The sequence below is a fragment of the Netta rufina genome, assembly GCF_964035555.1.
Source record: "Netta rufina genome assembly, chromosome: 11".
Taxonomy (NCBI): Eukaryota; Metazoa; Chordata; class Aves; order Anseriformes; family Anatidae; genus Netta; species Netta rufina.
Genome location: NC_140134.1, coordinates 2,138,347 through 2,165,668, shown reverse-complemented (window position 1 = coordinate 2,165,668; position 27,322 = coordinate 2,138,347). Strand labels below are relative to the sequence as shown.

Below are 27,322 nucleotides of genomic sequence, written 5' to 3'. Positions count from 1 at the left end.
TGCCTAAAGAAGGGTGGGCAGAAAACCTAAGAAATGTTTATAAAGGAAATGGTGAAGGTCTTACCTGGACACTCTCCCCGGTGGCTCCACTCTTTTGCTCTCTTGAAAGAGGTAGTTGCTTTTAGGTACAATGGTAGATGAGGTCTGAGGGTTTGGGGCTGAGAACCCCACTGACTGTTAACTGGTTGATGGATAATACCTTCTCTTAATCATCTTCTCAAAAGGGGTCTGAGGTGGGTTTTTGTGTATGGAATCATGTGGAGTTCATGAGCTTGATTTCCATTTCCATCAGCTTTTAGCAGGATGGCATGATTTGACTTATTGCAACAGCAAAAAGTATCTGGGAGGGTGAAAAAAAGGATATAAATATTAAGTGGTTTGATATGAAGTCAAAATAATTTACATCCTATGTGGATGTAAAGCACAGTTAGAGAGAGCTTGATTACAGAAAGCAATGTAAAATCCATAGCTCAGATGTGTAAGAAAATTGCTGACCACTTTGTTTTAGTTACCAGTAGTAATTCCTAAGAACTTTGTCTTCAAGCTTACACATTCTCCAAGTACTTATATGGAGTATTAATATTGTTTTGTGATGAGTCAGAATGAAGTTCAGTTGTTTGTTTTTTTTTAATGTCTATACTTTTCAACATTGCTGGAGAACACCCGGGAATCAAAATAAGGTGAAAATAGAAAATATTGAAATAGAATGTGCTGGCATGAATGCATATGTTAAAGTTTGGATGACTTGCTGCCTGGTATCTCCAAGGATGCTGACTTTTTCCATTCTGATAGGTTTCCTGAGCTCCTATTAAACTGCATGCCTGATGAGCTTTGGGTCCATCAGCTGTCCCATTATATGCAGTTTTACAGCCCATCCTTCACCTCCCACCGTCTCTGGCAAAGCAGAACCTGGCTTCATTAACTGCCTGGGGATAATGCTAGGAGGAGTTTGCAGGTGGTACCGTACCCAGTTGGTGTTCATCAGCATCCTTGCAGATACTGTGGGGGATGTGCTGCATTCCAAGAGTCCATGGGCAGCAGAGACTCCTCTGATCTTTTAGCAAACCATGCAGTGCAGAGCCACCCGAGTACCTTCAGGATGGGCAGACGGGGAAGCTGTCATCTTTCCCTCACTTATGTTAAGGTACACTCCGGATATGCCAATAGATTGTAGTGGTGTCTTGTAGCTGTGAAGGCAGCACAGGTCCACATGTCACGTCTTAGTCACTAGATTTGAACCACAACCTATTTGAAAGCCGCTTGACAGGCATATATCCCAGGATGCTGAACACCTGCAGTGTTACCACTCTTTATGGGCTCTAGTCCTCTTCCCAAGGGCTGTGTCCTCACGTTCTTTGTGAATGTACCGGATAGCAAAAGAAGAAGAACCTCAGTTACTGGTTTCCTCCTTAGTTATAAAAAGATTTTGGAGTGGACTGCAGAAGTACTGCTTTATATGTCTCCCAGAAAAACAGGTAGTAGGCCAGCATGTTTGAAATATTCTACATGCTTCTCTGCTTTTCTTTGCTTTTATTTCTTTTCTGTGTCATTTTAAAATCTCATGTTGTAAAGAAATGCTGACTTGCTTTCATGTTCACATTGTCTGTCTTGAAAAATTCCTATATCAGTAGGCTGACTCTGAGAAAGTTTGATCCATGAGCTCTTCAAATGTCTCTGTTTTTACAGATATCAACGAGTGTGAAATTGGAGCCCATAACTGTGATAGGCATGCCATATGTACGAACACAGCAGGAAGTTTCAAATGTAGCTGCAGCCCTGGCTGGGTTGGGAATGGTATCAAGTGCACAGGTGAGTGTTGTATGCATTTATTTGTAAGGTCTGATCAACACGGGGTCTGTGTGACCCTGGAAAAAACAATACCACACCTACAAATAGAGAAGACAAATGTTTATCATCCTCATTAGGTCAATTTGACACTATCCATTGGAGAGTGAATTCTCTGCCATGGTAACTGTGAAATCGGCATTATCTCATATTTGGTGAGTGAGATGATGGAAGTGAACTGGACCATGGAGAGAGACTGTGTACTTCAGGAAAGTTTGTGGCTCATGGGAGACAGTGAGAGGTCTCTCAGTACTCCTTGTGAAAACAAGATATATCCTAGAAGATCTTAGCCTGGAGGGTGCCCTGCAGCCTCCTCATTCACAATTACCTTGTCACCATTCTTTGTTGGGCTGTAAATAAGCTGTGACTACTTTTCCCGTCAGATGACCACATATGTGGGGGTTTTATTACAGAAGATTATTTGAAGTAGAGGTTTGGTCATGTCATATACTGCCTAAAGTGTGTATTCATGTTTGTTTGGTTGTTGTTTTTTTTTTTTTATTAAAAAAAAAAATCTTTTTCTTCTTATTATTTTAAAGATCTGGATGAGTGCTCAAATGGAACCCACATGTGCAGTCCACATGCTGACTGCAAGAACACAATGGGTTCTTATCGTTGCCTGTGTAAAGAAGGTTATACTGGGGATGGCTTCACTTGTACAGGTAAGCTTTCTTAAGAATGAGACAAGTACCATGCTTGCATACTCACCTGGCATTTAGGCTTATTAGTGTTATAATTTAAATACAAATACTCAGAATCCCATTCAACTAGAATATAAAGTGTGGATCAGCTACAGGATTGTGTTACGTTAGGTCTGGTGCTCCCCAAATTAGGTTGCTGATTCAGCAGATAGCACTTAAGCTCTGCAGCAGATGTCAAAAGATATTGTAAGATCTCCATCTTTGGAATTACTAAGAACTCAGCTGGGTAAGGCTGTGAATAACCTGATATAATTTTGAAATTAGCCTTGTGTATAGCAGAGGCTGGACAAGATGATCTCCAGTGATGTCTTGCAACCTAAGTTAGTCTGTGATTCAATACAGAAAAAAAAAGCTTTTAAAGATTTGAAGTTATTCTCGAATGTCATCTTCCATTGTTTTCTACTTCATTTAAGTTGTGACAACTTTAAAGATACTGTGTATTATACCTAAAGCAGTCGATTTTTTCTTTTGATAAAATGTAAGTTTTCATTGAGCTTTTCTTGTTAGTAGGAGTGGGTGGCAAACTTACTAAAACAATGTTTCATCATATAATTTATCCAATTAGTAACCCAATCCACTGGCTGCCAACATTAATATTTAAATAGTAGGGTACGTTATTAAAATTGTTTTATAAAACTACCAAAAAATGTTTTTGTTTTGTTTTTTTCACAACCTTGCTATTACGTTAAGGAATTCAGCATTACTGATAATGCAGGGGGATCATGTTGAGGATAAAGCAATGGGAAGACAGTTGGTGGGCCAGATTTTCAGCTGCTGCAGATTAGTAGTGCTTTATCAACAACAGTAGTTTTCATTGCATCTGAGAATCTGGCTCAGCAGGTTTAAGGCAGAATTTGAATCATTCCAATTTATAAATGAGCCCTGGGATTCCATTTAATGGAGTGTGTATAATTTAGTCTTGAATCTGATTCAGCTTCCTTAGTGGCCTTCATAACCTGCAGGGCTTTTTGTTAATTTCCTAGATGATGATTTCTAGGAGTCTATAAACTACATCTTTCAGAGCACTTAGAGAGATTCTGTGTTCAGTTGAACACCTTAAAAAAAAAAAAAAAAAAAAAAGGAAAGCTTACTGTTCGTGGATGCAAGAGGTGGCTGGGGCTCCAACTAGGGTATGCAAATATTCTGTAAGCTCTCTTCCAAAATATACAGCATTCACCCTGATAGGTACTACCTTTGCTTTGCCAGCCACGGACTTGCAACAAACTCACACTGACAGCTAGACTCTGTTGCAGCAAGTAGGCTCTTTTGTTAATGTATAAAATGTCAGCTAGAAAATAGGGGCCACAATCTATCTGAAGGGCAGCGTAGCCCAGTAGCAAGGCCGTTTTTCTTATCAGCTGTTAAACTGCAGTTTGGTTTTGATCGAGTTATTTTCACTTCAGTGCCACTTTTGTTAGTGTTTTCTATTTGGCATGGAGACCGTCTATTACCATATGTTTGCTCATTACACAGTAAACCTCTTATTTCAATTGCTGTATCTAGGCTTTGCTGTAATAGAAATGATAACGATAACAAGATTCATGTTCTTATTCTGAGTTTAAATTTGACTGTGTGTATGGCTTCCAACCATTGTTAGCTGTAGCTACTTTAGCAGCCTGTACCTGTTGCTAATTTTTCTTTTGATTATAAGTAGGGTGTAGTTTCTTCTGCAAGTGTTCAGAGCTAAGAGAATAGTTAAAATCCTTGGAACACTGCATAGTTAGCTGAAATAAATGTTGTTGAGAAAACCATGTTTACTGTAAACCTCCAATTTCTTTTCCTTTTACAGACCTAGATGAATGCTCAGAAAACTTAAATCTCTGTGAAAATGGGCAGTGCCTCAATGCCCCGGGAGGATATCGCTGTGAATGTGATATGGGATTTTTGCCAAGTCCGGATGGGAAAGCATGTGAAGGTAATTCTCTGTAAGCTTTAAACAACACTCAACAAATTCAGCCTTAATAATAATTTATGTTTGAAAAGTCTTACAATTGGTTGCAGTTGCGGTTTTATTGAGAACTGCATGAAAACTGTCAATAGTTGTTTTTTTTTTTTCTGTTTATGTGCTTGGATGCTAGTATTTATTATGGACCTCCGGGTCTTCATTTACCTATTGTATAGAGAAAGGACAGCTTTTTGGAAACTGTTTTTCCACGTATTATTAGTAGACATGATTGCTGATCCAAATGGCATTGTCAACTGCCATTTCATCTTGGTCAGTATGCACACAGTTCTTCATTTTATTTGTAACAGTTAAACAGAAACAGTTACTTTGCCTTAGTGCATATGAAGCTGAAAAACACTGGTTTGGTAGCTAATATAGCCTGCTTTGAGGGTTTCTGCCAAATGCTAAATCAGAGATTGAAGCCTTACAGAAAATTTATATGACCATGGAAAAATAAAAATTAAAAAAATAAAAAATCCCGAGAGTATTTGTTCTTTTTGATCTGGTTACCACTCTTCAGTAAGAGCTTTTTATATGAAAAGATTTACAAAACCCAAGGAATACCTATTTTACCAATGTGTGTAAGGGCATATATTTGGTAATGATATATGAAAGCCAGTTTGTATAGCATTTATCACTTCAGTCAGTCCAGAAGCAGCAGCTGTATCATCTGACATACTAATGACTCCTAAGAACTAGTATGTGAGGGAGTTCATAATTACATCACTATAAATAGGATTTTTCCCCTGAAAAGTATTCTGTGTATTTTTTTTTAGTAATCTACCAAGAGAATTAATTTACGAGAGTGAATTTGTGCATAAACTAAAAGAATATTACATTTCATAATGTTTCATGCGATAATTTACTTTGAGACCTTTTAGCTAACTTTAAATATCTTACATAGAGCTTAGCTTCCGTTGTGAAAACAGACTTCCCTTGATGTCTCGGATGTGTACACAAAACACAGTATTTTAAGGTCCTTTGTAAACACACACTTTTTTTTATTTTTTCATTTAGTTGTTCCTTGTCTAATACATAAAGCATTCAGTAAATAATGAATCAGATACAATGATTTAGACAAACAGCACATAGAAGTGAGCTTAAGGTGCTAACCTCAAGATCTGTCAAGTGCAGAAACCTGAAGATGAGCATCAAATTCACCTCTGTGCACAAGCATGGGGGGGGGGGGTTGCCTATTATTATTATTAATTTATTTTTCTGAAGTTCAGCTTTCTGGAGATGGCTGCTGATTTAGGATGAACTTCATTTTTAAAGCATATTTCCTGCCATGTTTAATTTTGCTACTTGTCAGGTTAGCCCATGAGTAAGTTCAGATTGTTTCTATATGGTCTCTAGTGACATTGGAAAGAGTATTTTGCATTAAAAAAAAAAAAAAAAAGGCCATAGATTAGATTAGTTAGGCTTCAAGCGTAAATCTTGCATGTTATTCTTGTCTGGTCTCATATAGTGCACAGGAGCAGTCGGTTTCCAGATTCATGTTTTCTGAACTTTTTTGTAGTTTTCTGTATCTATATTAAAAAAGATAAAGAAACCTTATATTTTTCCATTCCTCTTTCTCTATCAGATATTGATGAGTGCTCCCTTCCTAACATCTGTGTCTACGGTACTTGTCATAACCTTCCTGGACTTTTCCGATGTGAGTGCGAAGTGGGCTATGAACTGGACAGAAGTGGCGGTAACTGCACAGGTAAAGATGATTTCAAACAACACGCTTTTTAATTTTCTATTAGTGTTATAATCTGCTCCTTAGGAAATTATTTTAAAATGCTATACAAATCAGTCTGAATATAAAGAAAATCTGCTGAATAACACAGAGAGAAATGTCAGTGGAAATTATACTCAAATGGAGACTGGCAGCCTTCTCCACACTCCTCTTTCACCTTTTTTGTCAACTTCTGATTTCCCAGTGGCTTCAGAGAAGAAAGGGAGAAATACAGCAGAGATAACATCTTTGTCTACATCTTCAAGGCAGAGATGTGTTGCACCCTGTAGTTTCCATTCACAGTACTGGATGGCAAGCTGATGTCATGTATTTTTCCCTTAAGTATTTTTGAATATTTTATGTGAATTGATAGATTGGTTTTCTAGGGAAAATACTTTTTTCCTAGTGCAATGATGAATTAATCTCAGGCTAGTGTTCTACTTCTAAGACGTGTATTTACTTTGAGAACTTCCTGGAGATCAGTACTTGGTAACTAATGGATTTGTGGTGGTCAGCATATTATACCTGATATATCTATGGTATGCACTGTCCTGGAGTATTTGCTTACCACCTGCTGGTTTTTTTTGCAGATGTTAATGAATGTGCAGATCCCACAACCTGCATCAGTGGCACATGTGTCAATACTGCTGGTAGTTACACCTGTGAGTGCCCTCCAGATTTTGAGCTGAATCCTACCCGTGTTGGCTGTGTTGGTAAGGGAACACTCATATTTATTTACAAGTGAAGTTGCACAGAGGCTGCAAGGCTAACCGTTTAGAACCTGATCTCCTTCTAAGACAAAGTGATGTGCTTGGTGGATGAGGGAAAGGCTGTGGATGTGGTCTACCTTGACTTCAGTAAGGCTTTTGACACCATTTCCCACAGCATTCTCCTCAAGAAACTGGCTGCTCTTGGCTTGGACTGGTGTACACTTTGTTGGGTTACAAACTGGCTGGATAGCCAGGACCAAAGAGTTGTGGTGAATGGAGTCAAATCCAGTTGGAGGCCGGTCACTAGGGGCATCCCCCAGGGCTCGGTACTGGGGCCAGTTCTCTTTAATATCTTTATTGATTATCTGGATGAGGGTATCAAGTGCACCCTCAGTAAGTTTGCAGATGACACCAAGTTAGGTGCGTGTGTCGATCTGCTCGAGGGTGAGAAGGCTTTGCAGGAGGATCTGGATAGGCTGGACCGATGGGCTGAGGCCAACTGTATGAGGTTCAACAAGGCCAAGTGCCGGGACCTGCACCTGGGGCACAAAAACCCCAAGAAGGGGGTTGAAGCCATCAAGGTGCTTGAGTGAGTCCAGAGAAGGGCAATGAAGTTGGTGAGGGGTCTGGAGAACAAGTCTTATGAGGAGCGGCTGAGGGAGCTGGGATTGTTCAGTCTAGAAAAGAGGAGGCTCAGGGGCGACCTTATCACACTCTACAAGTACCTTAAAGGAGGCTGTAGCAAGATGGGGGTTGGTCTGTTCTCCCACATACCTGGTGACAGGACAAGGGGGAATGAGCTAAAGTTGCACCAGGGGAGTTTTAGGTTGGATGTTAGGAAGAACTTCTTTACCGAAAGAGTTGTTAGGCATTGGAATAGGCTGCCCAGGGAAGTGGTAGATATCCCTGAAGGTCTTTAAAAGATGTTTAGGTGTAGAGCTTAGTGATATGGTTTAGTGGAGGACTTGTTAGTGTTAGGTCATCTGTGTGATTCTGTGAAAGTCCTAGGTCATGGAAGAGGGCTGGAACAGACTCACCAACTCCCAGCCCACTGCCCCTGGCCTGTTTTAATAGTTTTGCAACTTGTAATAGTGCAGTGAGAACACGCCTGAAGTGATGCAGCATGCCAGCAATGCCCTGCTGCCAGAACCAAGCCCTTGGGGCTTGTTAGAGCTGTCCACAATTTACAGCAGGCATGAGATGATTTTAAATTTCAGCAAGCTTAAACCAACATCCAGCTTGCCCCAAGATGGCAGGCGAATGAAGTTATGGCATAAAGCCACCTTACACTCTTTGAGCAATTGAGTGCAGCTTGGATAGGTACAGCTTTCATGACCAATGGAAATGCTGTTTTATTAGGCTCTGACTACTCGTTACTCTGATGTTTTTTTGCTTTTGTTTGTTTAAGAGGGCATAGGGATGCTCCTCAAATTCAAATGTATTTGAAAATCCTAACAAGTAGATGCTTTCATGCATGTTAATCTCATAGAGAGGAGAAAGCAGTGTATTTCTGAAATTGGAAGGGTGTACAAATGTGGATGACAATGTAAATCAAAATGAGAAAAGGCCTGGCTGAAGAGATGTGGCACCACTGTCCTACCCATGCAGGAAGAGATGGGTTCTCTTGGACAACACAAGTCACTTTCTTTAGCTGTTACACAAGAAATTAGAGTTGTCTGAGGCTATCCCTCATCCTGAGATATTGTTTGTGATTTCTTTTCCCCTCTCCTAAAATGTTTGTTGCTAATGTGTGTTCTGAATAGATACACGATCTGGCAACTGTTACTTGGACATTAAAACACGTGGAGATAATGGTGGCACCTTCTGCAGCAATGAGATTGGAGTGGGTGTTTCTAAGGCCTCCTGTTGCTGCTCTCTGGGCAGAGCTTGGGGAGTTCCCTGTGAACAGTGCCCACCTGTGAACACAAGTAAGTCAGCTTTCCTGGGTTAGACACAACAATACAATGTGATCATTTACTGGATACCTGCAGGAAAGAGGTCTTTGAAGAACCTCATCAGTCTTAATCAAAAACTTTAATAGTCTTTCAGTTATCTAGACAGAATATTATCACTTTTGAGCAAGTTTGCTGTTACACAAAAAAATTAACATTATGAAATGAAATAGCAGTTGATGTTATAGAGTAAAATTTAATGTTGATATTTGGTTACTTTACATTTATATTATCTGTAACAATTTGACTAATTTTCAAAGATAATTGTGCTGAAAATGTTTCTACTATCTTAAGTTCATAAATCTATTTTGTTTTCAGCTGAATATAAGGTTCTTTGCCCTGGAGGAGAAGGATTCCGACCAAACCCTATTACAGTTATATTAGAGGGTAATATTTACATTTTCCTATTTTTACATGCCTAAAATTATTAAACTCTTGAGTGAGCGTTGTTTTTAATAGAAAAGTGTAAATGAGATAATGTCTCTGAATTTGTTTGAACAGATATTGATGAATGTCAAGAACTGCCTGGGCTCTGCCAAGGAGGAAAATGTATTAATACATTTGGTAGCTTCCAGTGTCAGTGTCCATCAGGGTACTATTTGAATGAAGAGACTCGAGTATGTGATGGTACGTAGCCTTCAGCTTTTATTGATATAAAATGACGACAAATCAACATGTAGCAGAACTGATCTGTCTTTGAAAATGAAAATAAGCAGACCAATGCAGCTTTACAGTGGAAAGTTGAAACAGATTGAAGTCTTACATTGAGAGAGAGAATTCTTTCTTGACCATGTTGAAATATATGCAAATTTATATTCAAAATAATAATATTTTTGTCAAAGAAAAAGCAACCATTTATATGTAAAACATAGTTTAATAACCAGTTATAAAAAAAAATAGCTGTCCTTTAATGGGTAATAGAATGGTTTATGGGTAGCCAGATAAAGAGCTAACTTGCCCCTTGGTTTCCTAGTTTGGTTACAATGTCTTTGTGCTTTTTATCCACTGCTTGTTTTTGCTCCTATTGATTTCAATGTCCAACTGAAAATATTTGTTGGACTGCACAACATTTTTCTTCCCCCAGCACTGTCCGTAGTATATATTCATCACATTGCTTGAAACTATCAGGTTTTACTGGATACAAAACTTCAGGCAACCTCTTAAATCCTTAAATTTCCCAAAGCCCACGCTGTCTTCAGCCTTCAGACTGTTAATAATGTTAATACAGTACTTATGATATTCCAGGGACTGCAGAAGTATAAAAGGTTCAGGTTCTAAATTAAGTCTGAAGCAAAGTGCTTCATGCATATTGTGCTTATGTAGCTCAACAAATGGTTTCCTGTTGAAAAGGAGATCTACCTTTTTATTTTTCCTTAGTGATGTGTCAAAGATTGTTTAAAATGTTAAGGTTAGTGAACTACTGTTGAATTTTTAGGAACCAAGTTGGACTTTTTCTGTTGTTATTTTAGCAAATGTTGATGAAATCTACGTGATGATGAATCACGTGAGATGTCATGTGATCTTGATCTCTTGATGAAATTAAGGTGACATCTTGAGTTGGGAAAGTTACTCACTTTTCCCAGTCAAAACAGACTTGAACCCTCCAATCAGTCTGTTTTAGCATCATTACTTACTGAGATGGGCACTCCACAGTAAACAGCTTTGGTTCTTGTCTGGATTTGGGAATTCGGAATGAATGAGATCTTTAAATGCAACTTTTGTGTGGCAATTGCAGAAACCAAATTACTGTCTTTGAGCTGCCTAGACACATTAGAGTCCCCATCTTCACACCACAGCTGGACTCTCTGTGGCCACATGTGCCACAAACTCCTCCACTGTGTGGGCCTTGCTCCACCATGATCTTGTTCAGCGATCCTTCAGCTGTCCTCTGTTAGTACCTTCCAACCTCAGGTGTTACTGAGACATTTTTGTTCTTGAAAGCACAATGAGAAAACTGCTATGGCCACTCACTGCCTTTTTATTCTCTTCTAGATGTGAATGAGTGTGATACACCTGGCATATGTGGACCTGGCACATGTTACAATACTGTTGGGAACTACACCTGCATCTGTCCTCCTGATTACATGCAAGTCAATGGAGGGAACAACTGTATGGGTATGTGTTGTGGGTTTTTTTAAGCTTTATATTCATGCTTTGGGCCAGGGCTTTAGCTGGCACAAATCAGAATTATTCCTCTAAATTTAGTTAAACAAGAGTTAACTAAATAAAAGATCTACCTTCTTTTATTCATCTTATTACATAAACCAAGGTAGAACACTTTTAATACAGACTTTTTAGTATCTCATCAGAATTTCTATTTTGATTTGATAATTTGTGTGTTCATCCTTTCCAGTTATCCTTTCAGCTTTTCATTTAAAAGCTTCTGCAGGTGATACGCTACTAAAATGACTCAGGCTTCACAGAATGAAATCACAACCTGTGCACAGTTTTTAGGAGGAACCACAAACAAACTCGTGTTTTTCAATTTTAGGCAAAACGCCAATACTGAATCCCTTAATGATTCTGATCAGTGTTACAGCAGTGTTTATGACTCTTAAATGTTTGTATTGCAGACAAGTTTTCATACTTTTAAAGTAATCTTGTAGGGATAAATTTTTATGTAGTATTCTACAGTACCACAACATCTACTAGACTGGGATCTAAAAAGTATGTATGTGAAGAATAGTTCTTAAACCCTTCAGGTTCACCATCTTTTGTAAGAGTTGCTGATGTGTTGGCCTTTTTTTCTTCATTTTCACAGATATGAGAAGAAGTCTGTGCTACAGAAATTACTATGCTGATAACCAAACCTGTGATGGCGAGCTACTCTTTAATATGACCAAGAAAATGTGCTGCTGTTCCTACAACATTGGACGTGCATGGAATAAGCCTTGTGAACAGTGTCCTATACCTAGCACCGGTACTTTTTTGAATTGGGAAGCAATTTGAAAGCCTTGGTAACAGGAATACTATTAGCAGGTGTAACATTGTTAGAGAAAGAGATGCTATGACTTTGTCTGCTCTTGTGTATCTAAAATGAAGAGATCACTTACCTCTTTTGGCCTGGCTGTGATCAGTCCTAGTCACAATGAAAGCATATGTTTAAATCCTTTTGGAGTGGTATGTGTACAGACTGCTGGGCCATGCCTCTTTTGTGACAGTTTCATTTTCTGGGAGACTTCATGCTGTATAATTTGATCCATCTCTTGGCAAATGCCTATTATTGATCAAGTACTGAGGCACTGACCGGATTTTTATTGCCATTGCTTCAACAAATGTGTGTGCTGTGCTGTGCCTTGACTGCTGAGGTACCTTTGTCTCTTCTGAGAACGATCCATGTCAAGCAGCTACAATAAGATGTAGCAGTTTCTGGGCTAATTGTATGGGCATACAGGAAGCCTCCACATTGACTTAAGACTCTGCAAAGTTGAGCCCAGGATATCCCACTCTGGTTTGAGGTGGTTAGCTATAAGAATAAACTTCCTAGACAATTATTTGGATAACTTCCAACTTATGGTTCAGACTTTTTTAAATTCAGATCTGGACTTGTGTGCAGAAACTGTAATGCACAGAGATAAACATATGCACAGCAAAGCCAGGATGTGAGCCCAAACCTTCCTCATCTTTTTATGTGCTAATTTCAGTGGTCTTTGAATGAGAACCCAAGTACATACTAAGCACGTCACACAGTGAGCCTTAGGGAAGCATCTGCATACTTCTACATACCCTGCAGATGTTGAAAGGGTAAAAGTAGAAATTTCTTTGGGCAAAGGATGTAGTGAATTTGTGACTGTTGATTAATTCAAAATACTGTAATTGCTGCTTTGGTCTCCTATTGTAGATGAATTCTCTACGCTCTGTGGAAGTCAGAGGCCTGGCTTCTTCATTGATATATATACAGGACTACCAGTTGGTGAGTTGTGATTTCTGTTTTGAACTAAATTCCATACTACCTCTGTCCAAGGAAGGGAGGATGTTTCTTTTCCCTATTATTTCTTTTATGGGAGGAAGAAAAGCCAAACAGTGTAATGGAGATCAACCTTCTGTTGAATTTTGAGCCTGCAAGCTTTCCGTATAGCTCCTCCTAGCTAGCAGCAATGTTTATTGCTGCTTGTTATTAAGGCAATATAAAGCTCTAAATAAATTATCATCAGTCCTGCATGAGCAGGGCACAGATACCAAGCCTACAAAGTCTGGGAGTAAGGCCAATCAGCATTTGTTCTGAGTAGAATCAGGAGTCTTTCCTTGGGACTAAACCAGAGATTTATTCTGACATTTCATACCAGTTCCCCTGTGTATTGGTTTGACAGAAAAATCCTTTTTTCTGTTCAACTAGAATATTTCTCACATATGTTATTGTGTATAACTTTTGAATGGTGAGTAACGAATTGCAAAACAAAAAGAGGGAGAGAATGAGAAATTCAAAGACTGAAGTCTGAGTAAACCCTACTGGGACTCTATTTTGTTTTTATTCACACAAGAATGCAAATAAGAAGCAGATAATGTGCCATGTAACAAACGGAGGCAGTATACGGGCAGTAATCAGGTGCTTTAGGATTAATCTGTTGCTCTGATGCAGTGTTTGGCTAGTTAAATCGTAATATTTCTAGTGAAGTGGGGAATATCATTTTCAAAGCAGTTAAACTCTCTCCATTTGGCTCTTCCAAATAACTTCATTGTAACACTCAGAATGACAAGCAGGTTCGCCAGTGCTATGGATGGGAGAAATGAGGAGGGGTGTGTGCTGCGCTCTGCCTTCCCATGTGGCAGGATATGTCTTCGCTACAGAGAAGAGTCAGGATCTGAGGAAACAGGAAACATTTACATTTTCATAGTTTGGAACGACTTGCAATCTATTGCAGTTGGAAAAGTTCTGATGATCACATGCGCTTGATGATTCTATTAAGGATAAATGCAAGAGGACATGTTCTTCAGCAGAGGATTTTATGAAGTGCTGTTTACAAGAATTAAAAAAAAAAAAATCTTCTTGCAGATATTGATGAATGCAGAGAGATTCCTGGAGTGTGTGAAAATGGCATCTGTATAAACATGGTTGGCAGCTTCCGATGCGAGTGTCCTGTGGGTTTCTTCTACAATGACAAGCTACTGATCTGCGAAGGTAGAGTGTTGATATCATTCAGAGAAATGGTATTTCACCAGCTGACAATTCAGACAGTGGCAAATTTGAGATACTTGCAAGTCATTCTTAGCAAAGGAAATTACTGGTGTCAGTGTAGTAAGTCTGTGTTAATTAAGACTTTTATAATATTTTTTTTGCATAGAAAATACCAGATTTTCTATCAGACGTCTTAGGCTTTGGAGGAGCATGAGTCAGCAGTCATGGGAAGAAACATTGTTTTTCACATTTGACAGAAAAGCCAAGACAAGAGTAGTCATCCTGAGTCAAATCACAATAATATTTTTTTCTTCCAAGATATTTTTTCTTATGGGACAAAGATTTCTGTTTTTTTTTTTTGTTTGTTTGTTTTGTTTTGTTTTGTTTTGTTTTGTTTTCCTGGGGGGGGGGGGGGGGGGGGGGAGGGCAATTTAAACATTTCCTAATGTTTTATTAGTCATTTTTATGGTGAAACCAAAGACAGTAGTATGAGTTGCTTCATTCCCTGGTGTGGTTTGTGACTGCTGACAAAAAGGATACTAAAAGCAAGGTATTGAGGAGCTTCAAGTACAAGCATGTTCTGTAGGCAGCTTCTATTTGAAATGTTACATTTCTAGGGAAATAATGTTCTCTGTTAGCAGCAGCTTTGAGAAACCCAAGTGACAATGAGGGTTGTGTTGACTTTGACCCAAGCTTGAATGGATTCAGAGGATAGCCTCTGCTCTGCCATCCAGTGCTGTGAATGCTGTTTAATGAGAATAAAATTGCATTTAAGTGCCCTGCTTCTCTCCCCGCTCACCTGCCTTTTTTTTTTCCAGAATAATATTGATTTATTATAGTCAATATCTATTGTTAGAACATGATTGTGAGAATCACCTCTCTTAGACTGTGTATTTCTCTAAGAGGGCTATTATACATCTATCTCTTGGTTATACCATCTAACCTATAAAACAGCTCTCTCCCTTCCATATTCTGAGAACGAGGGGGCTAGCAGCAATCCATTCACAGTAAAATTCTACTTCTGTGATTCCATCTTCAAAGCTTAAAAAACATAATCAAATCCAGTGCTAATGCTTTATTTTCACACCTCGTTGCCTCTGACCATGAATTTAACTTGTTCTGTCAGATTCTTACTCATACTGTCTTAGTCTGGGTAACTAGTAAATGATTCTATGACTATGTTTCTCAGATTTAGAATGGCGCATGTATTTATGTCATTGCACTGGTCTCTGAGGTGCTGCTGCTGGTAGAAATTGCATGTGGTAGTACAGCTCTCCCAAGTGAGTGTGCTGCCTTCAATATGCAGCCATCCACAGGAAATAATCCAAAACTGATCTTCCCAAATTGTAAGTACAGACGAATATCACAAAAGAAAAAATTGTCATTTATGTCCATCTACTTTTCACATCCTTAAATAAGGAAAACTGTTTTTTTTCCTTGCCTGAAGTTTTATGTTGCTGTTTATATTTATATTGTAAGCTGCTAACGTCCAACATGGATCTTGTTTCTGTGTTACGACTGGGGGGATGCTTATAATTTCCACCTGCAGATCTACGTGGGCATAGCAACTTCCTTATTCTGATCACAGTCTGACAGAAGTCCATCCAAGTGGAAGGTTGCAACAGTCCTTTCCTGTGCACTCCAATAGTTTCAGAAAACCATTATATCAGTCTTCTAAGCAGGAATAAGTTTTACAAATGGAACATACAGATTAGGGACCATTTCAAGGAGACATCTAAATTTAACCAAGTACCTAATTTAATGAGTATATTGATGTTTTCAGAATTAAAAGAAATACCTATACTTAATAAAACAGTACTCCTTTACACTAAAAACAATGTGGTTTTCTTATCTTTCTAGTACCAATTTACCATAACAGTCAAATTCCTTCTTGTATAACAGATATTGATGAATGCCAAAATGGACCAGTATGTCAGCAAAATGCTGAGTGTGTCAACACAGCTGGTAGCTACCGTTGTGACTGTAAACCTGGCTATAGATTCACATCAACCGGACGCTGCACTGGTGAGTATTTCTGCCTTGCATGAATGAATGTCTGCAGAAAGTAGTACCTTTTAAAAGAAGTTTAAAAAAGCATATCTCCTTTTCAGTAAGATGTATTTTTTATACTAGGAGGTGATCTAGGCTCCAAGAACCCTCCTCTTAAAGACTTTTAGGAAATCCCATAAACATTCTGCTAATTCCCGGAAGAGTAATGGGCCCATCCTGCAAAGGCATAAATGATAGTTAATCACCTGAGTAGGTATTTGACCTCCACTTTATACCACCAACTGCAAAGATCTGCTGTTAGTGTTAGGTCAGAGGTTGGACTCAATGATCTTGAGGTCTCTTCCAGCCTAGAAATTCTGTGATTCTGTGTGTGATTCTTTAATCCATGTCATGTCTGGCTTCACTACTTTGTGACTAGCTGTTTTCTGACACTAAAAATTTAGTTGCTGACAGAGAATGTGATATTTTCCCCTTCATCTGAATAAAGTCATTTATTTTTATTTTCTGGATGTGTTTTAGCACTTTTTTTGCCACATGTGTTTTCACGAATAAATCACTGCTTGCTGGGATCTCTGCTGATAAGGTGGACTTACCTAAGCCATATGCAACAACTAACTTAAAAAGCTTTCTGTTAAACTTCCTAACTTTTCTGTGGGTTTAAACTGGCCCCTGAACATTATTTTTAGATACTCCCTGACTGGGACTGTAGTTCTCTAATCTAGTTGGTCTTTCTTCTAATATCATAGTCCAGAGAGGCATTGGTGTTATCTTGATTACTTGAAGAATTGCAGAGATTTTAGAGTGCTATGAGCTAAAGAGCTGTAAATATTATATACGTTTCTGAACAATATAATAATTACAAAGGAAATTGGTAACATTTTCCTTCTGTTTGCGCTTCTGAGTACTTGAGTTTTTAGGAAGTGCACTTTTTCCTGCAGTGCAGTTTTTCATTGTTTCATGAGACCCTTGAGGGAAAAGGGTGTAGGGGCAACCTGAACTCTACTATGAGAACTAAAACTTTGTTTTGTAAAGCTATGCAGTGGCATATGTAAATATGCAATACATTACCAATGTAATTGTTGTTTTTACGTGTTCGACCATAGTACAGGAAGAGCCAGGGAAGGTTCTGATACGGGTTACAATAACCCAGCATGAATTGGCACAAAAGTAATACTTCCCTGTATTTTGCTCTTATTTTATACTTAGTGAAAATAAAGTTTAACAATTAGAGTCAAAGGTGGTTGATAAAATACTTGATCCAGCAAAGAAAGGAAAATCCTAACTGCTCTGCTGAGAGCATAGTGATAAGCACCTTGCAATGCTGGATCAGTCATGCTTCTGCATTAAATAGTATTACACCCCAGTAGCTTGTATGTTATTGTACATAACTAGGTTGTATCGTGGTCAACAATACTATGACTATTTAATTTATCTTATAAAAATAGCACTCTTCTGGTGCTATCTATCGTGGTATAATGAGTATTTTTTCTTATAAACAATTAAGACAATTCTGCCTCCCAGTTTTTAAACAATTCTAATGTTCTTTACTGTGAGGGTGGTCAAACACTGGAAAAGGCTTCTTAGAGTGATAGTTGATGCCCATGCCTGTGAGTGTTAAAGAGTCAATTGGATAATGCCCTCATTAATCTGCTTTATCTTCTGGTTCATCCTGAAGTGCTCAGGCAGTTGGACTAGATGACCTTTGAAAGGTCCCTTCCAACTGAACTATTCCATTCTGTTCTGTTCTATTGTCTGTTTATCCCAAAAGAAGTGATTTTTCCCTGGGACTTTGAATTCACTGTTCACGGAGCACTAAAGAGAGTCATAGTTTTTCTTTCCCCTCTACATTTCTGAGATGAGAAAATTAGGAATTCTTATATCAGCATGCTATCCAGCATTGGTTTCCTTTCTCCTTCCTTAGATTCTAGTTAGCAGCAGTATCCTTAATAGCATTGGCAGAGCTTAGTAGTCAGTAAATGTTCATCCAAAGTTACTAATGGAGCTGATTGATGTACAGTAATCCTAGGGATGAGAGCTATCAGGATGGTCTGTGTGCTTAGCAGAGTGTGGAGAACAGACAAAGGAAAACAAGATTTAGTACACGCAATTCTTTGCAGTTAGGAACAATTTCACTCTTGCACTTTTGCAATGCAGTTTGTTATGAAACTGCATCTTAGATGTTTTGCTTAGATTGTATTTGAAATAAAATTACAGAACACTAAAATCAACTAGACTCCAATACAGGCTAATGGGAGCATATCAGTTGCAGTATTTTGGAGATGCAGCAGACAAAATGCCAGGAAGCATACTGAATCAAACCAGCTTTTGTTGGTGGATGAGGTCAACAAAAAGACCTCATTTTATTCATGTTTCTGATTTGTTATGGAAAAAGTCTGCTAGACAGCAAACATTTTGTTCTTTGACATTTTGTTTCGCTTACTATTGATAAAACCCTGCATTCTGCCTGGAAGTATTCATAACAAGAGTAGCAGGAAACGGGTAGCTGTTGAACTAGTGTAATAGATGCCCTGCTATTGTAAGGCAGCAAATCCCATGCTAGCAGGATAGTTTTCCCCATCTCTTTCTGCAGAACTATACAGGTGATTGTATGCTTCTGTTGGCAAAATATTTTCTGGCTACATACAGCATAACTCTTCTTGCTGTTTGAGCTTTTGTTGTGATTTATCCCGACAGGCAGCTAAGCACCATGCAGCCATTTGCTCACTCCCTGCCCTTGGACAGATGGGGGAGAGAATTGGAAGAAAAAAAAAAAGAGGGGGGGGAGGAGGAACAGGGAGACTTACAGGTTGAGATACAGGCCGTTTAATGTGACAGAAAAATAACAATGATAAAAAAAATGTACAAAGCAAGTGATGCACAATGTAATTGCTCACCACCCACTGACTGATGCCCAGCCAGACCCTGAGCAGTGGCCTCCCCACTCCCACTCCTGCTTCCCCCAGCCAACCCCCCACCAGTTTTATTGTTCAGCAGGATGCCATACAGTATGGAATATCCCTGTGGCCACTTTGGGTCAGCTGTCCTGGTTGTGTCCCCTCCCAGCTCCTTGTGAGGCACCCCCAGCCTCTCTCCTGGCAAAGGCAGTGTAAGAACTTGAGTCCTTGACTCAGTGTAAGCACTGCTCAGCAACAACCAGAGCATTGGCATGTTCTCAGCATTATTCTCATCCTAAATCCAAAACACAGCACCATACCAGCTACTAGGAAGAATATTAACTCTGTTCCAGCTGAATCCAGGACAGCTTATCATGCCTTGTTTGTCTGATTTTCAGGACCATCACATTGCATAAGACACAGGTGCTACTTGTGCTCATTTTATCTCTGCAGAGTGCCTAATATTTTAATGCATTTTTATCTTTTTGTAAGCTCAGTGAAAAGAGCGTAGGATTTATTTCAATCTCAGTTTTGTATGATTTCAGTAAGTCAGTTAAGCAGCATTGCGCTTAACACGGCTAAAAGCAATAAGCTGCTTTCACGAGAAGGATACAAACTGTGATATAAATATATATATGTGAGGCTTTCACATCTGCTGTGAAATCAATGTAGAACACTCAGAAATCTCCTGACACAATTTCATGTCATTAAATCTGCTTTTCAAATCCAGTGATTTGAAAATCACAATTTAGTGACATGATTCCCTTTCAGCAAGAATTTGTGTTTCAGCAATATCATTTTTACACTAGACTTTTTCTAGCTCCACAAATGTTGTAAAGGTAGTTTACAAGCAAATTACCCATTTCCAGAGATTTATTTAGTAATGTTTCTCTTATTAATAAATTAAAAATACTACTTTAAATTAGAGACCTGCACTGAATTCTAAATATCATGGTTGATGCTAATACATCTTTCTAGCCTTGTAGTTTAGAGGCCTTAACTTTCAATGTGCCTCTTTGTTTTCAGATCGGAATGAATGTCAAGAAATTCCCAATATCTGCAGCCATGGGCAGTGTATTGACACTGTCGGAAGTTTTTACTGTATTTGTCACAACGGATTCAAGACCAACGATGACAGAACAATGTGTATAGGCAAGTATATCCAATTAAGTTGTACTTAGACTAATGACTATCTTAATGGAAGCCGATCCTCTGTATCACAAGGAGTGGCCCTTTAAGAACTGATTGTGAGCCATCTACCACTGGCAATGGTGTGAAAACACCATACCTGGTAAATGGAGATGATAAGCTGATAATGAAAGAAGAACATCTCGTTACTGTAGATAGAACCTTTAAAAATATATATCCTGTCTAATGAACTGTTGATGCTTTCATTCCTCAGGAAAATATTCCTTCCTTGTTAGAATTTTCTGAAGCATTTTGTCTCATTTATTCCTTAGACAAGAAATCTAATAGATGAATATTGCAATACAGAAATTGTATACAGCCTACTCGTTAATAGAATAAGCGAAGGGTAGATTTCCTGCCAGAAAAGTGCCCTTTTCAGAAACAGAGGCATCTTCATAAAGAAGGAAATTCTGTACTTAACCCATTTGTAGCTGTTAGTTTAGATCTGTTGTGGATAGGATGAGATTTCAGGATGTTTATGATCAAAGATAAATTAGAAATCCCTTGGGGAGGGTGAGATAGATACAAAATAGATTTAGGAGAATAAATTATCATTGGACACTTGATCTATTTTTACATATGTTGCTATCAAATACATAAACCCATGTAAAATCTTCCTTTTGGAAGACAGGAAAATCTTTTTTACTTCTATTTGCTCTGTGTTGGCAGTAGATTATTTCTCATGCCAGTGGGATAGCTCCAGGCCTTCCTTTCCCCATTAGAGATTAAAATTCTTGCTGCTTGTTTTTTCTCCTCTGTAGATATCAATGAGTGTGAGAGAGATGCCTGTGGCAATGGAACCTGCAGAAACACCATTGGCTCTTTCAATTGCCGCTGCAATTTGGGGTTCATCCTCTCACATAACAATGACTGTATAGGTAAGGAGTGCTGAGACCAGTTAAGTGTTTCTAAGACTTTCTGCTTCTAATAAAATTAACATTAGTACCATCATTTCTATGGTGTTAAAATTGCACTTTGAATGGTCTATGTGATTAAAGACAAAAAGCTATTTCTTTGGTCTGAAAAGGCTTCTGATTGTAAACTTCTTGCTTTTCTATAAGCACTTAAATGTTTTCTTGTGAAATATGCCATTCTCTTTTTAACTCTCACTTTGACAATTTTATAACGTAGACCAATAGGAGTATTTTTCCCTCACTTGCATTTGAAACAAGGGTTTATTGATGAATTCTCAGTTACTGTGCGATGTAGTGTAAACAGAAATCTTATCTATGCAATTGTACTTGGTGCAAGTATTTCTCATGTATCTTTCAATGTTATTTTAGATGTGGATGAATGTGCAAGTGGAAATGGGATGCTCTGCAGGAATGGTCAGTGTGTGAACACGATTGGATCTTTCCAGTGTCTTTGCAATGATGGCTATGAGGTGGCTCTGGATGGAAGGACTTGTGTTGGTAAGTACTTTCTTTTAGGGTCAAAAAAAGAAAGTGCAACAAACCTTGAAATGACAGTGTTGAGTGAAAAGTGAAGGAGGTCAGAGAGAACTGTCAAACTGATGTCATTATAGCTAGCTGAAGAAAAGCAAGTGGATGAAGACACTTCTGCTCCTGGAAAGTTCCACCGTTAGTTTGATGGAATCAAAAGTAAAGCATCCTCTACAGCAGATTTGTGGAGATAACATATTTGAAATAATTGCTGTTGTCTCTCTTTTCTTTCAGATGTGAATGAGTGTGCACTGGATCCTGGAAAATGCTCACCGGGCACGTGCCAGAACTTGGATGGGTCATTCAGATGCATTTGTCCTCCTGGATATGTCCTGCAAAATGACAAATGTGAAGGTGTGTATAGACCAATCCTTCATCTGTTTGTTTTTCTAGCTACTCACTGTTGTTACCACTGTTCTCTGCATCTAAACATAGGTAATGTTTATTCTTTTGTGGCAGTATGCAGTTCTGAACTGTAGCAACTGATAAGTCACTTGCTTCTCAGAAAATCTCACACAGTTTTATTTGAACCTGAGCTACCCTATCAGATCCCAAGAAAAATCTGATCCCAGGCTGTTTGGCTGATGGTACATTGCTGAGGCGTGCCCACCACATGAGGTTTTGAAAACTAACTGTAGATTTTGTGCCTGGATTTCTCATCCCTCTTTCTGTCTGTTCTTCTATTGGCATTAGTGTTTTCAAATCTGTTAGATATCACTGTTGATGTAAGGTTGTATTTTATGTTGTACATCTGCCAGTGCAGACATTTTTATTTCTCATCTCTGTAATTACTTTTCTTACAGATATTGATGAGTGTGTAGAACAGCCAGAAATTTGTGCCCTGGGCACATGCAGCAACACACCAGGCAGTTTCAAATGCTTGTGTCCAGAAGGTTTTGTGTTGTCTTCCACAGGAAGGCGATGCCAAGGTAATTTTATTCTTTTTTTTTGGCATTTCAGAATTTGTTTTCTGTTTTATAAAAGCCTTGTTAGCTGCCTGTTTCTAATATAATAAGGAGACTCTGGACTCAAACAATGTTTTTCACAAGAAAAATATGGTAATTCTTCAGCTGTGGCCAGGTTCTGTCTTGCTCTAACATCTGTTTGTCATCAAAGAGAACATTTCAATAAAAGAGGTGAAGATTATGTTAAATGCACCAGGTTAAGTGAGAAAATTATGTTGCCCTGTAGCCCTTTCTTGCACCCCTGGAAGAAATGTTGAGGCTACCTAGATTCTGTATAGACTGTGACATGTTTGACATGGTGTAGAAGCATGAACATGGGAGACTACTGCAGTGCAGTGCTACAAACAGCATTTCCAGGAATAAGGCTGTTCTTAGCACTTATCAAATTCTATATAGCATTTGTTATACACTATTCCTCTACGCAAATGTGTGGATGGAAAAAAGATGGAAAACATTTGCAAGTGGTGTGGCATGGCTGATAAGCACCCATCTACTTAAAAAAGTCTGAAGCTCCTTTTGGCTTCAGGCATTAGTACATACACTGTTCAGAGGCACTGAGACAGGTCAAATGCTGAGAACTGAACATCTAGTAATGAAAAGCCACAGGTTAGTTTATTCTGTGGATAAAGAATAAGCACAGCAAATTAGGGAGTGAGTTATTTTAAATACTTTGGAAATTATTAAATAGATATATCATTAAATGTCCCATACACAGTGTGCACATCGGTAACTGCTGATGAGTAAGACCTCTATAAGGACCTCTGTAGTTATGCTTGGCACATAATGGTGATGCTTATTGACACCATAGTGAGTTCTTCACTTCACAATGGGCTAAATGAATCTGTGGAACCTGCAGTAAACATTCATCCAGGTCTCCAAACCACCATGCAGTTTGGCATAGTTACTTGCCTCAACTTCAAGAAAGTAGCATGGCTGTTTTAGCTGTGTTTTTGTAGCTTGTATAAATGAGATTTCTTTACCCTGAGGTTATTGTCCTCTCCAGGTAGGGAAAAACACTAAAAAACAAAAACACAACAAGAAACAAAATCACAAAAAAAGTATGCAGCTTTATCTTCTTCTTTATAAAAGCCAACCATTGTTTCACATGGAATATTAGAGGAAAATGCATACTTGTGTGAACAAACCTTAAGAACTGTGTTTTTCCCCATCCACTGAAGAAGACTGTTTTTTTCAAGTATCTCGGGCAAAACAAACTTTTGTTTAAAACTTCCCATTACCTAGGAGTTTTGTAAAGTCTGGACATTGCCCAGCATTGATGCTGCAGCCAGAAAACTGGATGAGCAGCTGCTTCCACAATTGGCCTGTTGCTGTTCCCCTGCCAAGCCAGGGAGCTGCCAGCTTTCTGCCTGCTGGATGCTTGTGGTCTCTGATCTCAGCCCTACTCCAGCATCCTTGTTACCCAGCTTAAAGCAGTAAAATGTAGTGCCACAGGGCCAGTTTTCTTTGTTCCATGTACCTATGGGAAGAATTATAACGGAAAGCACTATTGTACATTGCCCCTCAGTTTAATACTACACAGCATTATCATTGCAAGTTTACTCAAATCTTTTGACTTAAGTGATTCTTACTCATAATGAAATATAAATAAGTCAATGTTTGTTTTTTACAAAAAGGAGTGAAGATAGGAAGGGAGTACAGCCCTTTCATCTCTGCTGGAAATATGAGAAAATCTTTTCCTTTTCCCTGACTGAGATAGGACACTATCCCATAGCTTTCCTTTACTGGGATGGAAGGAGTCTCTCCCTCATCAGAGCGTTCCCATCAGAGCCTCTCCTGTCAGAGGCAATAATGGTCCTTTTTAAAATCAGATGGAATTTGGGTGCTTTGCTGGGGGGGCTGTAGGGAGACCTCATGTAATTTTGCAACTAACTTCTCTAAGTGAAAACTGCCAAAGTTAGACTAACAACTTTTTCTCTATGCAGATCTGAGAGTGAGTTACTGCTTTACCAAATTTGAAGATGGAAAATGTTCTGTACCGAAGTCCCGAAACCACTCCAAACAAGAGTGTTGCTGTGCCTTGAAAGGACAAGGGTGGGGAGATCCCTGTGAACTCTGCCCAGAGGAAGCAGATGGTGTGTTGTTGACTAGGTGACCTTAGTATCATGATAGCCTTTCAGAACTGAAAGAAGATTGTGATTCTTATAAGAAGGAATTAAGAAAAATATTTTTCCAGAGGTTGCCATTGCTATCTCTAAAGTAGATGCCTTTGAGGTCTCAAAAAGCATCTCTCAACCATATTCCATGTTTCCTTATAGGTTTGTTAGTATAATTAGTTGGTGAGTATTTTGCTCTGGAGGTGTCACATACTGCAGTAGGAAGGTAGGAGGCTGTATGTGGAAATACCTGCAAGATGCAAATGGAATTCATCTAATTACAAGTACAGGAAGGGGTGCCATAAAGATGAAATCTAAATTACAAACAAACAATACAAACAAACAAACAAAAAACACAATAGAATTAGCTCCTCATCTGAACCACCATGTTACATTTTGTGACTTCATGTTATTATTTAAAAAAAAAAAAAAAAATCTGTTTGGCAATCTTTTCAATGTGAATGACTTGCAAAAATAGCAGAGAATGACAAAACGGAGGCCCTTATGAAGGAAAGCCTTCCTGGACTGTTGCTAAAGAAATACTTTCTTTTGTGAGTATCCTCTGTAAGACTGTGAGTAACTAAGCGTCAAACAACTCAACAGGCCTTTGTACCATCGTAGCGCAATTTGCTGAACGCACTTTAATTCATACTGACAAATGCGGTTAACAGCATTACTGGTTTCAGGAATACATTAATACAGTTCATTTCATTAATATGTCATGTAGATGTTTTGCAGACAATCCACACAAAAACCAAGAGAAGAAAAGAGAAAACAAATGTGCCAGTTGCAATACTCCTTCTAGGCATAATGCCTGTGCAAATCTAATTCAGTTGCCCCAGGAGCATTTGAACCAGTCAGCTGGAAAAGCATGATATACATCACAACATTTCCTTGAAGTGTCAGCACATAACGTTTTTTGCAGTCCAGGCTGCTCTCAAATGATGAGATCAAGGGCATTTTTCTTATCTTTTGAAAGAGAAATGGTATTAACATATCAGAGTGAGGGAAATTTATGTCTTGACATATTGTGGACACTGGAATTAGTTGTGTTTCCATTGTTTTGTTTTGTTTTGTTTTTAAATAAGTACTTGGTTGTTATCTTTACGTGTTCTCCACTGCATGCCATCTTATACAGGCTAGTAAACTCAAGCATATAGACAAGTCTCTTTCTGAAGGCTTGGGCAGTAGGTGGGTTTTGAGTAGCACAGGGATAAGTTTCCCAATCAGAGAGCAGCAGCATGCCAGTCACTTTGTTATTTTCAGCGCAAGTGTGCTCAGCACAATTTTAGCTCAGTTTTGTTCAACCTCAGCAACAGTATGCTAATGTATTTCAACTAAAGAAAATATAACATCTGTTGTGGCTAAGATTGGATTTTACTGCTGAACTTTTTTTTTACTGCCTCTTTGCAGCCTACTGCAATTTCAAATAAAAGTTGTATCTTATGAAGAGTTCTGAGCATGGTTAGTAGTGAATAGATGCTCAGCAGTGTATTGAGATGATTTGAATTACAGGCATGTGTCCATCCATCTGCTGAAGATACAGTTTAGAGAAGAGAGGTAGAAAGTTAGTTTCAATTTGAAAGACTTGTTGTTTTTTTTTGTGTGTGTGCATGTCTGGCCCAAAAGTAGTTTATGAATCTGAAGAGCCTTTGTGATTACAAAATCCTCATTGTAATTTGGTCCAAAAGAGTGGAAATGTATGATTTCTTGTTTACTGTAAGGCCCAGAATATATTAGGCGATTTGCATAGGTAAGGAACTACATGCCATATGCAACAAAAAAATTGGGAACAACTCGTTCTCTAAAGATTTACATCATCTTTAAATCTTCAAAAACTGCACAGAAAACCTTGTGGATTTAGAAACTGGGTGGTAACTTCACTCTAAGCTGAACCCAGAAATTATACTCTTAGCCTACTTATAAAAAAGACTATTGCTACTAACTAGTGACTACAAATGAGATTGTATTTTGTTCAGAAAATGTAGGAAGTCTTCAATTTACAATAAAAATGAATGCAGTCACTGTTATTGATACTTTTAAAGTGGAAATATTGCGTTACTTTACTCCTTAAAGCAAGTTGAACGATGCTGATTATTCACAGAATTTTACATATATACATACTGGAGATCAGGTGGAATGTAAAGTAAGCATACAGTTTTCACATTAATATAAGACTAAAGTAAATTATGCATTTTAAATTGTACATACTAAATTTCTGGATCTGACCATGAGAAGGATGACTTGGTATGAGTGATTGCATAGCTTATGGCTAATGCTGATCTCCAAGACAGAATTTATTATGTGCTTTGAACTTTTTTTTTTTTTTCTTTCCATTGCACAGAGGCATTCAGACAGATTTGTCCATTTGGAATAGGCATCCTTGTTGGACCTGGTGATGCAAGACTGGGTAAGTGCCTGAACTGCTAATGCTGTTGTATCAATATGACATTTTATACCCCAAATCCGTTCTCAGCTTAAATTGAGAATAACATCTCTGCAACTATTTCCAAATACACAAATTTTGGAAAATTCTATAATTCTTCTCATTTATTTATACTAATTTTAAATTCAAGCCTGAATATGTCCTATGTCAGAAATTTAACTTTTAACTTTTTTTTTTTTTTTTTTAACTAGAGTTAAAAAAACCTTTGGCTTTTTAATTTAAGCTGAGCAAATTTACTAGGAAACTTCTGTGAATGATTCTAGATTCTGTG

General features: G+C 38.3%; 1 protein-coding gene across 2 annotated transcripts in view; it reads left to right on the top strand.

Moving 5' to 3' along the window:
• The window catches only part of FBN1 (fibrillin 1), a gene marked incomplete at its 5' end in the record, with an annotated part of 158,196 nt that overhangs the window by 115,203 nt on the left and 15,671 nt on the right, over positions 1–27,322 (top strand). For both annotated transcript variants that reach the window (XM_084293696.1, XM_084293695.1), the window contains 20 exons: positions 1,687–1,809; positions 2,385–2,507; positions 4,336–4,461; positions 6,077–6,199; positions 6,805–6,927; positions 8,688–8,852; positions 9,195–9,263; positions 9,378–9,503; positions 10,869–10,991; positions 11,638–11,796; positions 12,718–12,789; positions 13,870–13,995; positions 15,895–16,017; positions 19,923–20,048; positions 20,846–20,962; positions 21,368–21,496; positions 21,761–21,880; positions 22,330–22,455; positions 24,435–24,584; positions 26,950–27,015. In XM_084293696.1, the coding sequence (XP_084149822.1) occupies positions 1,687–1,809; positions 2,385–2,507; positions 4,336–4,461; positions 6,077–6,199; positions 6,805–6,927; positions 8,688–8,852; positions 9,195–9,263; positions 9,378–9,503; positions 10,869–10,991; positions 11,638–11,796; positions 12,718–12,789; positions 13,870–13,995; positions 15,895–16,017; positions 19,923–20,048; positions 20,846–20,962; positions 21,368–21,496; positions 21,761–21,880; positions 22,330–22,455; positions 24,435–24,584; positions 26,950–27,015 (2,415 nt within the window). The remainder of the gene's footprint in view (positions 1–1,686; positions 1,810–2,384; positions 2,508–4,335; positions 4,462–6,076; positions 6,200–6,804; positions 6,928–8,687; positions 8,853–9,194; positions 9,264–9,377; positions 9,504–10,868; positions 10,992–11,637; positions 11,797–12,717; positions 12,790–13,869; positions 13,996–15,894; positions 16,018–19,922; positions 20,049–20,845; positions 20,963–21,367; positions 21,497–21,760; positions 21,881–22,329; positions 22,456–24,434; positions 24,585–26,949; positions 27,016–27,322) is intronic.